General features: G+C 37.5%; 2 protein-coding genes across 2 annotated transcripts; both read left to right on the top strand.

Annotated features, from left to right (window-relative positions):
- Positions 1 to 5,430: 5,430 nt before the first annotated feature.
- LOC141902170 (MAM domain-containing protein 2-like) lies at positions 5,431 to 6,276 on the top strand. The gene is made up of 4 exons (XM_074789810.1): positions 5,431 to 5,574; positions 5,686 to 5,785; positions 5,964 to 6,095; positions 6,203 to 6,276. Exons 1-4 carry the CDS (start codon positions 5,431 to 5,433, stop codon positions 6,274 to 6,276), a joined length of 450 nt encoding a protein of 149 aa, XP_074645911.1.
- LOC141902172 (MAM and LDL-receptor class A domain-containing protein 1-like) lies at positions 5,543 to 11,100 on the top strand. Its single transcript, XM_074789811.1, has 20 exons — positions 5,543 to 5,574; positions 5,686 to 5,785; positions 5,964 to 6,095; positions 6,203 to 6,438; positions 6,512 to 6,602; positions 6,825 to 6,923; positions 7,077 to 7,312; positions 7,402 to 7,498; positions 7,684 to 7,815; positions 7,980 to 8,215; positions 8,294 to 8,384; positions 8,568 to 8,699; positions 8,856 to 9,091; positions 9,178 to 9,277; positions 9,468 to 9,599; positions 9,848 to 10,083; positions 10,162 to 10,252; positions 10,492 to 10,620; positions 10,707 to 10,942; positions 11,020 to 11,100. The coding sequence occupies exons 4-20, from the start codon at positions 6,295 to 6,297 to the stop codon at positions 11,098 to 11,100; spliced, it is 2,499 nt and encodes an 832-aa protein (XP_074645912.1). The 5' UTR covers positions 5,543 to 5,574; positions 5,686 to 5,785; positions 5,964 to 6,095; positions 6,203 to 6,294.
- The last annotated feature ends 370 nt before the right edge of the window (positions 11,101 to 11,470 follow it).

Below are 11,470 nucleotides of genomic sequence, written 5' to 3' on the forward strand. Positions count from 1 at the left end.
TTTGGCATCAGTCAATTTTGCCTATTGAGAATATGTGAACTCATTACATGATACTTCAAATTTAAGAAGATGTTACAATTATAATACAAAAATTACATCTAAGTAGAGCTATTATTTGTAATCAAATGTCAAAATTGCTGTCAAAATATATTACCATGTTTGTTCCCTGGTGTTATTATGATGTGAAATTAACTACCGGTACTACTAAGTTAGTAATGATAGACTGGGACATTCCGGGGACATTTTTTTCCTGGGACATATATTCCAGGACATTTTTTCCGAGGACATTTTAACTGTATACCGGAAAACGCGGCAGCTGGGAAAAGCTACTGCAAAATCTCTCAGCTGGAAATTGCTGGCTGGAAACCGCTCGTGAAAACCAGCCTCAATGGATTTAATGATTTTATTTTATTTCCTGTCGAAATTGTCTTGATTATTATTAAATAGTGTCACAGTGACACAGGATAACCAAACTGCTGCAAAAGCTTTAATGAATTTTGTGTCAATGGACGTCATTTGGCCGGAACGATTCCTAATTCACCTAAATATGTTACTGAGTATTTGAGTAACGCAAGAGATCGGAGTTCATTTTCCTGGAAACTGTAAAAAGGCTTATCAAGCCTTTTTACAGTTTCCAGGCGCCATTTTTTTGGGTACCCGCCGGGTCCGCATTGTTGAATTTTTTGTCCCTATTTTTCTCCGGTTTAATTTTTTTATTTCGTTCATATCTCTGGATTTGATTAAGATGGAAACAAAGTAGAAATATCGATGAACTCGGCTGATAATAAACTTTTTTATGATATCACTCATTTATAAAGTTAATGCAACAATGTGCGCTGGTGAAGTTATAAACATTGATATCGTCTTCCCGATAATTCAACTTGAATTATTGCTCATCTCATTCAAAAGTTCGTAATTCTTACAAATATTAATCTACATTTTTGAAATTTTCAGGATCAATAGCCATCTATATGTGGTCTTATATACGTTTTACCGTTTTCAATTATCTTTATTAGTTTTTAAGTAATTGCGAGTCAAACTTCCAAAACACGTTTTCTAGAGTATCATGTGTGCATATTTATATCAAGAAATTTGCCAATTTAACCGGTCCTACATTGTTAAAATCAAAATTTTCAGTAGCTATGGAAACAAGGGCACCTAGTTATTTGAAAAAAATGGTAAATAGAGATATATTTCTAGTAACACAGGGACAGACTACGGGTTTGGAGGGTCGGTAGTCCGGACCCCTGCTCCTTCCCATTAAGATTACCATCTTTGTCAAGACAGTGATCGCATAAAACTTACAAATCTAACACTCATCCTCTTGCAAATTAAATTGTTTTGGACGTATTTGTTTCAACACCGAGGGGCACCCTACTCACAGCCTTAAACCACGGAAAATGTCCTTATTTTTGGACCCCTCTCCCAATCATCTAAGATAGTCAAAAAAGTCGAAATAAGTCTTAGTGTCAGGCATTTAAGTTTCATTGATCTCCCGTCTATATTATATCGTTTCACAGTATATTGCATCAATGAAATATGGCCGTTGGCAGGTGATTCTGGAGCCAGTTGCTCAAAAGTTAACCATCAGAAATACCATGGTGTAATGGCGAGCACTCGGTCTTCAGTTAAATACCGGTACCCGATTTACATTTTTGAATTTTCAGCAGCAGCTCCACACAAATGGAGGCAGCCACGGCCGTGTCAAACTTGACGCTTGCAAACCGTTGGATCGGCTTTGCTTTTTTGAGAATGTTCGATGTTCGATCTTTATTACTGATCGTGACAAGAGCTGGAAGGTGTTTCAAATTGAATTTGAATATATTTGGCTTAGTCGATTGTGTTGGAAAGATTGGAACTTTGGAATATATTAGTAAGGAACATAACTTTCGTTTACTTTCTGTCAAAATTGATCTCGTGTGTTTGATAGTTGTTTTGAGATTTGGCACGAATTCCAAGTCAGTTTTGATCACACAAGGTCTGTATTAGCCCACTTCACGTAAGTAGCCATGCAAATTTGCGACGGCAATGCGACGCAGCATTGAGACTGTGGTCCTCATACATGTGCCACATAATGTCTGACTTTCACATTTGCAATCGTATACCCGTACGTGCAGTTTTGGAATCGAATGAAACACGTTGGACAAAATGATCTGTTGTGAACCTAGGTAGCTGGTTAAAGCAACACCTGGGTTATTTTGTTTATTTTGACAAATCCTAGAGAATATATATCTTTAATAACCATTTTTCAAAAACCTAGGTGCCCTTATTTCCATGGTTACTTAATAAATTGATTTTCAACAAAGTAGGGACCGGTGAAATTGTGAAATTTCCTGATATAAAGATGCACCCAGGGGACCCGGGAAAACGTGTTTTGGAAGTTTGACTCGCAATTACTTAAAAACTAATAAAGATAATTGAAAACGGTAAAACGTATATAAGACCACATATAGATGGCTATTGGTCCTGAAAATTTCAAAAATGTAGATTAATATTTGTAAGAATTACGAACTTTTGAATGGGATGAGCAATAATTCAAGTTGAATTATCGGGAAGACGATATCAATGTTTATAACTTCACCAGCGCACATTGTTGCATTAACTCTATAAATGAGTGATATCATAAAAAAGTTTATTATCAGCCGAGTTCATCGATATTTTTACTTTGTTTCTATCTTAATCAAATCCAGAGATATGAACGAAATAAAAAAATTAAACCGGAGAAAAATAGGGACAAAAAATTCAACAATGCGGACCCGGCGGGTACCCAAAAAAATGGCGCCTGGAAACTGTAAAAAGGCTTATTCAACCACTGCTAGCGAGATAGAAAACCGAGCTGAAATGCAAAGGTACATCTGGTTCTAATACCAGAATAATATATCTTTCTCGTGTCATAGTCAGTATTTATTACTTCCATAAAACAAATATTTCTGGTTGGAATTTCAACCAAGAAATATCTTTGATTGGTATATCTAATATTTTGATTGGCATGTTGATTATTTTGAGTGGAATCTGGACCAGGAGGTAATTCTGGCATTTCTTATTGGCATGTAAATTATTTTGAATAGTATCTCTCATTCGACTTTTTAAAAGTAACATTTTTTTAGAGAACTTGATTTATGATAGGGAAGTGTATAATATTTAAGAAAGAATTCTGAAATATCTAATTTTGGTGAATTTGCACCAGGAAGATAGATCTAGTCTTCGTGTGTATTATTATAATATGACGATGACGGCATCGTTACAAAATTTTTCAAAAGGTTCTGAAATCAGTAATTGATTTGAGAGCATCTCAAAATTTCTATAGTTCCGTCAGTTAGGATAAGTGTCTAATTGGTTTTAACCCCGCCCCCCTACCCTCCCCCCCAAAAAAATACCATCAGCATCTAAAAGAGAGACGGTTCAATCTACTGCTTGTAAGATATATATATTTGAAACTGCAATTCAATTCAATTTATCTCGCACCGCTAGTTCAGCAGTCGTGATGAATCCGCGGGAGACCTTAACCCCTTCCGCGAGTTATTCTAATTGAAGTAACCATCGAAATTTTGAGATGCTCCCTAAACATGTTCTTAGTAATAATATCAATTTCTATTGTTCCGTCTTTATCTAAAATACTTGGAAAATTTTGACACTAGTGCACTAACGTACTTACGAACTAGATATGTTACTCAAAGGGTGAAAAGTCAATTTTGTTTACCGTTCATCATCAGAATTATTTTGGCCTCTCTTTTAGGACAATTGGCTGCCGATTTTGAAAAGGATAACGGAAGGTGGATCTCGCGGAGAACAACTGCATGGACGAGACGGTCGGGCAAAACAGTATATAAATTCGGTCCAAGTGGAGATCATACGACTGGAATAGGTACGAAAAGTTTCAAACTCACACAACACCTACCATACACCCCTAACCTGCCTTGATCTCTGAGAATATGATGTTGACGAGATTGTTAAGTTGAAAGTGGTTATACAATTAAACTGTAGTAGATTTTAATAGTTAGAAAGTTAAATAGTGTGCAGTTGAATATTTACTCTCCTTTCAGGAATGTATCTGTTTGCCCTAGGTGGTCAACGCAAGCTTGAAGCAAATACCATATCACCGTCTGACGCCTGCGTTATGAAATTTTATTATCACATTGGTTCAAAAACTGGGAAACTAGAAGTTACACTCAACCGAAAAGTTGCATTTAATATATCTGGTTATCGGGGAAATAATTGGAAACCGGGATCAGTTAACATTGCAAAAGGAAGGTCCAAAGTACGTACTCAGCGCAGTACCCTAATATTTCTTTAGATTGTTTATCTTTAGTCATCAATTCCAAAATGTATTTTCTATGTTTTTTCAGATCCAGTTTGTTACTAACCAAGGAGTCACTGCTTACTCCATTATAGCTATTGATGACATTACATTTACTGCGGATTGCAATGTGGCACCAGGTTTGTTAGGAGGAAGTTACTACACAAATACAGCCGATCGCAATGAAATAGCGCAAATTTTCGTTGTAATCTAAAACTAATTACCAATCACTGACTCCTTCATGTAGCGCTATCTCGCGGGTCCAAAGATATGATAATCAAAGAGTAGGTCTTCTGCAATTTATATCATTTCTATTACGTAGGACTATTGACTAACGATTTTGAGACAGATTACGGAAAGTGGATCGCGCAGGGAACATTACGATGGACGAGACGATCAGGCAGTACACCATCTTCAAACACCGGTTCAGATGGAGATCATACTACTGGAAACGGTACGAGCAAGTTCGAACTCATAAAACCTCATCCATATGCCCCTCACCTCCCTCAATCAATGAGAATATGAAGTTATGGATATTGTGAAATTTTAAATTGGCGGTCATACAATTTAATAGAATGGTAACAAGCAGTGTTCAATATCTACTCTGATTTCAGGAACATATTTGTATGTGATAACATCCGGGAAAAAGCAAGGATATGCAGCCAGTTTTTCAGCATATACCCATTCAGTGTCTAATGCTTGCTTCATGAACTTTCATTATCACATGTATGGATCAACGATGGGGAAATTAGAGGTTAAACTCAACAGAAACGTTGTATTTGATAAATCTGGTGATCAGGGTAACGAATGGAAACATGGATCAGTTGCAATTGGAAAAGGAAACGCGGCGGTATGTACTCAGTGTACAGCTTAGAATTTTTGATTTAACATTGACCAACAATCTGAGTAATTGTCTGTATTTGCAGATCGACTTTGTCGCTACTCGGGGAAGCGGTGAAAAGTCTGAAATAGCTATTGATGACGTTCAATTTACTGCGGGATGCAGCCCGACAGTGTCACCAGGTTAGTTTTACAAAAAATTTAATTTTCGACACAAGTTAAAGATGAAGACAAAGGGAGGTGATCAAGCCATTTTAAAAGCAAATACCCAATCAGCATCTGACGCCTGCACCATGAACTTTTATTATCATATGTATGGTAATTCGATGGGAAAATTAGAAGTTAAGGTCAACGAAAATGTCTTATTCAATAAATCTGGTAATCAGGGATATTTTTGGAAAAAGGGAACAGTTCCAATTAGGCAAGGAAACGCCGCGGTACGTACTCAGTGCACACCTGTCAATTTGTCAATGTTTGTAGATCAAAATTGCCTTTTTGTAGATTTTACCAACAATCTGAGAAATGTATTTTGTTTGTTTTTTTTTCAGATCCAGTTTGTCGCTACTTGGGGAAGCGCAATTTGGTCCGACATAGCTATTGACGACATCGAATTTTCTACGGGATGCAGCCCGACAACTGTGGCACCAGGTTTGTTACGTACTTTGAATTTGCAACACAGGTATAGCTATCGCGATAAGATACCGTATTGAAAATGATTGTTAGAATCTGAACCTGTCGCATTTGAAAAAGGACTCTAACGAATCCAAAGATATAAGCAATGAGAACGACTAGTCATTTTGTCTGTAATTCATTTTCTATTTCATAGGACAATTGACCACCGATTTTGACAAGGATGATGGAATGTGGATATCGCAGGGAACAATACAATGGACGAGACAATCAGGCAGTACATCGTCTTCAGACACTGGTCCGAGTGGAGATCATACGACAGGAAATGGTACAAAATCTGTGAGAATATGATGTTAGCGAGATCATTGAGTTGAAAATAGGTGGTTTTACAATGGTATCATGATGAACGATGTTCAATATTTTCACCCATTTTAGGAACGTATGTGTACCTGGAAGCTTCCGGGAAACGCGTAGGTGATCAAGCCAAATTTGAAGCAAATACCCTATAAGTGTCCGACTCCTGCTTCATGAACTTCTATTACCACATGTATGGTTCAACTTTGGGAGTATTGGAAGTAAAACTCAACGGAAACGTTGTATTAGAAAGATCTGGAGATCAGGGAAACGAGTGGAAACAAGGATCAGTTCGAATTGCAAAAGGATACGCCGATGTACGTATTCTGCACAGAGCTAATTATTTCAACTTTCACTGAATATTTGAGAAATGTCTTTTATTCTTCTCAGATCAAGATTGTCGCTACTCGGGGTAACGGTGATATGTCCAATATTGCTATTGATGACGTCAAATTTTCTACAGAATGCACTACGACACCAGGTTTGTTAATTTGAAACTTTAACACGAGTATAACTGATTGCGAAAAGATATTAACCCTTGCGATTAAGTGGTTTGAATCGAATAACTAATCACGTTTGAAAACAGACTCCTTTTTCCAACTGGTTCGAAAACATGATAATGAAAATAGGCCCGTAATTTTATCTATAATTATTTTTATTCCTTACGTATGACGATTGACTACTGATTTTGAAACGGATGCAGGACTATGGATATCGCAAGGAATATTAGAATGGACGAGACGATCAGGCAGTACAGCATCTTCAAACACCGGTCCAGATGGAGATCATACTACTGGAAATGGTAGAAACAGTTTCTAACTCATGTTGGCCATACACCCTACATCTCCCTTAATCTCTGAGAATATTAGGTCAACGAAATCGTCAACTAGAAAATATGTGGTTAAAATGGTATTACGACAAGCAGTGTTTATTGTGATATATACTCTCATTTCAGGAATGTATGTATATGTAGAAACTTCAGGCAAAGATCCTGGTGATCAAGCCAGTTTTGGGGCAATTACCCAATCAGCGTCTGACGCCTGCTTTATGAGTTTTTACTATCACATGCATGGTTCAACGATGGGGAAACTAGAAGTAAGACTCAACGGAAAAGTGATATTTTCGAAATCTGGTGATCAGGGAAACCGATGGAAACGTGGAACAGTTGTGATTGGACAAGGAAACACCAAGGTACGTCCTCGGTGAATAGCTTTGAATATCCTTAATTTGTTTATGTCCTACCAACAATCTGAAGACAATGTACTTGGTCTTTTTTTCAGATCGAGTTTGTTGCTACTCGGGGAAACGGTTTTATGTCCGATATAGCTATTGATGACATCAAATTTACCACGGGATGCACTCTTACCGTGACACCAGGCACGTTAGTTTCAAGTTGGGACATAGGCATATAGCTGACGGCAATAAGATATTGAAAAGGGTGGTTAGGATCTGATAACTAATCACGTTTGAAAACGGAGTTTCCTTTATGTTAAGGTCCAAAGATATGTTAATTAGATTAGACCTAGTTAATTTACGTCCATAAATCATTTTCTATTACGTAGGACAATTGACTACCGATTTTGAGACGGATAACGGGAAGTGGATATCGCTGGGAAGGTTGCAATGGACGAGAAAATCAGGCAGTACACCATTTTCTGGCACCGGTCCAATCAGAGATCATACAACTGGAAATGGTACGAACAGTTTCTTCCTCATAAAACATCGTCCATACACCGCAAACCTCCCTTTACTTATAAGATTATGAAGTTAATGAGGTTGTGGAGTTGAAAGTAGATGTTCACACAATTAAATGGTATTAAAACGAGCGGTGTTTAATAATAACTAACTCTCATCTTAGGAACGTATGTGTACATGGAAGCTTCCGGGAAACGTGTAGGTGATCAAGCCAAATTTGAAGCAAATACGCTATCAGTGTCCGACTCCTGCTTCGTGAACTTCTATTACCACATGTATGGTTCAACTATGGGAGTATTGGAAGTAAAACTCAACGGAAACGTTGTATTTTCAAAATCTGGTGATCAGGGAAATCAATGGATACAGGGATCAGTTCAAATATCAAAAGGATACGCAACGGTACGTACTCTATACACAGCTAAATGTTTTATCTTAACTTTTACTGAATATTTGAGAAATGAATCTTGTTTTTCTCAGATCGAGTTTGTCGCTACTCGGGGTAACGGTAATAAGTCCAGTATAGCTATTGATGACGTCAGATTTACTTCGGAATGCACTGCGACACCAGGTTTGTTTGTTTGAAGTGGTGACACGAGTATAGCTGATTGCAATTAGATATTGCAAGTATTGGTTTAAATCTAATTACTAATCATGTTAGAAACCGGACTCCTTTATCTGGCGGGTCCAATATTATGATAATCCAAGATAAGGCCTAGTCAATTCAATCTTTTAATCATTTTGTTTTGCGTAGAACAATTGGCTACCGATTTTGAGACGGATACTGGATTATGGAACTCGGAAGGTATATTACAATGGACGAGACGATCCAGCAGGACACCATCTCCAAAAACCGGTCCAAATGGAGATCATACGACTGGAACTGGTACGAGCAGTTTCTAATCGTCCATCTACCACCCCCTAACTTCCCTTAATCTGTGAGGATATGAAGTTAAGGAAATTTGTGAAGTGGAAAGTATGTGGTTGAAACTGATATTTATCACAAGCAGTGGTCAGTATATATTATATACTTTCATTTCAGGAACCTATGTATATGTAGAAACATCCTGGAAAAAACCAGGTGATCAAGCCAGTTTTGGAGCGATTACCCAATCAGCGTCCAACGCATGCTTCATGAGTTTTTACTATCACATGTATGGTTCACACATGGGAAAATTAGAAGTAAAACTCAACGGAAACGTTGTATTTTCGAAATCTGGTGATCAGGGAAACCGATGGAAACGTGGAACAGTTGTGATTGGACAAGGAAACACCAAGGTATGTATTCAGTGTACAGCTTTACATGTCCTCAATTCGTTCATCTTTTACCAAAAATCTGAAAAAACTATTTCATCTGTTTTCAGATCGAGTTTGTCGCTATTCGGGGAAGAGGTGTTAGGTCCGACATAGCTATTGATGACATCAAATTTACTACGGGTTGTACCCCAACAACTGTGGCACCAGGTTTGTTAGTTTAAAGTTGCGATATAGGTATAGCTGATCGCAATATAATACTGAAACTGGTGGTTAGAAAACATGTAATAACTAGTCATGTTTGAGAACGGGGGTCTCCTTTATCAAACATATCCAAAGATATGATAATCAAAGAGAAGACCTAGTCCATTTCAGTTATAATTAATTTTCAATTACGTAGGACAGTTAACTACCGATTTTGAGACGGGTAACGGAAAGTGGATTTCACAGGGAACATTACAGTGGACGAGAAAATCAGGCGGTACACCATCTCCTGGCACCGGTCCAAGGGAAGATCATACTACTGGAAAGGGTACGAACAGTTTCTTACTCGTGCAACATCGTCCATACACCCCTCGCCTGCCTTTATCTGTTATAATAAGTCGATAATGGATTAGTTAGTTGAGAATAGGTGGTCATTCAATTCAATTGTATCACGACGAGCAGTGTTCAATATGAACTCATATTTCAGGAACGTATGAGTACCTGAAAGCTTACAGGAAAAAGCTGTCTTACAATGGTATCATGATGAGCGATGTTCAATATTTTCACTCATTTTAGGAACGTATGTGTACCTGGAAGCTTCCTGGAAACGTGTAGGTGCTCAAGCAAGGTTTGAAGCAAATACCCTATCTGTGTCTAAGTCCTGCGCCATGAACTTTTATTATCACATGTATGGTTCAACTATGGGGAAATTAGAAGTTAAACTCAACGGAAATGTTGTATTTTCAAAATCTGGAAATCAGAGAAATAAATGGAAAAAGGGATCAATTAATTTAACAAAAGGAAACGCCGTGGTACGTACTCAGTACAAAGCTCACATTTCTTCGTTTTGCTTATTTCTTCCTTATTGTATTTTACATCTTTTTTATAAGATCCAGTTTGTCGCTTCCCGTGGAAGAGGTTTTGGGTCCGACATTGCTATTGATGACGTCAGATTTACTGAAGAATGCACTGCGACACCAGGTTTGTCAATTTGACCTTACGACACATGTATAGCTCACCGCAATGAGATTCTGAAAATGTTGGTTAGAATCTAATATCTAATCACGTTTAAAAACGTACTCCCTTAAACAGGTCCAAACATATTGTGGTTAGAATCTGATCTAATCTAATCACGTTTAAAAACGGACTCCTTTATCCAACGGGTCCAATAAGCAAAGAGCTTGTCCATTATGTTTGTAATTCATTTTTCTCTCACGAAGAACAATTGACAACGGATTTTGAGACGGATAACGGAAAGTGGATTTCGCAGGGAACGTTGCAATGGACCAGACGATCAGGTGTAATATCTACAGACACAGGTTTAAGTGGAGATCATACAACTGGAAATGGTACGATTAGTTTCTAACTCACACAATATCATCCATACCCCTTACTCCTGTTGAATAGTATTATTCAATATCTACTCTCATTTCAGGAACGTATGTATATGTGGATACTTCCAGAAAAAGTCCAGGTGACCAAGGCAGTTTTGGAGCAAATCTCCAATCTGCTTCTGACGCCTGCACCGTGAAATTTTATTATTACATGTATCGTTCAACGATGGGAAAATTAGAAGTTAAGGTCAATGGAAAAGTTACATTTTCGGAATCTGGTACTCCGGGTGGTATATGGAAACAGGAATCAGTTCCAATTGCGAAAGGAGACGCGGTGGTATGTACTCAGTGCACAGCATAGAATTTGTTTAAGTTTTACTAAAACTCTGAGAAATGTATTTCTTGTATTTTCAGATCCAGTTTGTTGCTACCCTGGGAAGCGATGATAAGTCTATCATAGCTATTGATGACATCTCTTTTTCATCTCACTGCTAACGATCTATCTATACATATAGATACGATATGTATTCAGTGCATATGATAGATAAATACAATATCAAACATATGTAATATATGCGCGTGTCTTATTGTTCAATCACTGAGTCTCTTTTCAATTTGCCTTTCATGTCTAACCCTAGGTGAACTAGCGAAACAATATTACGATTCTCATGACGGCTACCCAAAGTTTCCAAATCCCCATTTGATTTTTTGGCAAGTCTTCACTCATTGGGCAAACTATGTACGTATATGTCTTTGTCAGTTCTCCAAAATCGTACATTGGACTATCGCTAACACTTGACTATTCCAACTGATCATGTATTAGCACAATCTAGTTACCAGTTATAACCGGACATTATGAAACCTA

This window comes from Tubulanus polymorphus, chromosome 3 (genome assembly GCF_964204645.1).
Source record: "Tubulanus polymorphus chromosome 3, tnTubPoly1.2, whole genome shotgun sequence".
Lineage (NCBI taxonomy): Eukaryota > Metazoa > Nemertea > Palaeonemertea > Tubulaniformes > Tubulanidae > Tubulanus > Tubulanus polymorphus.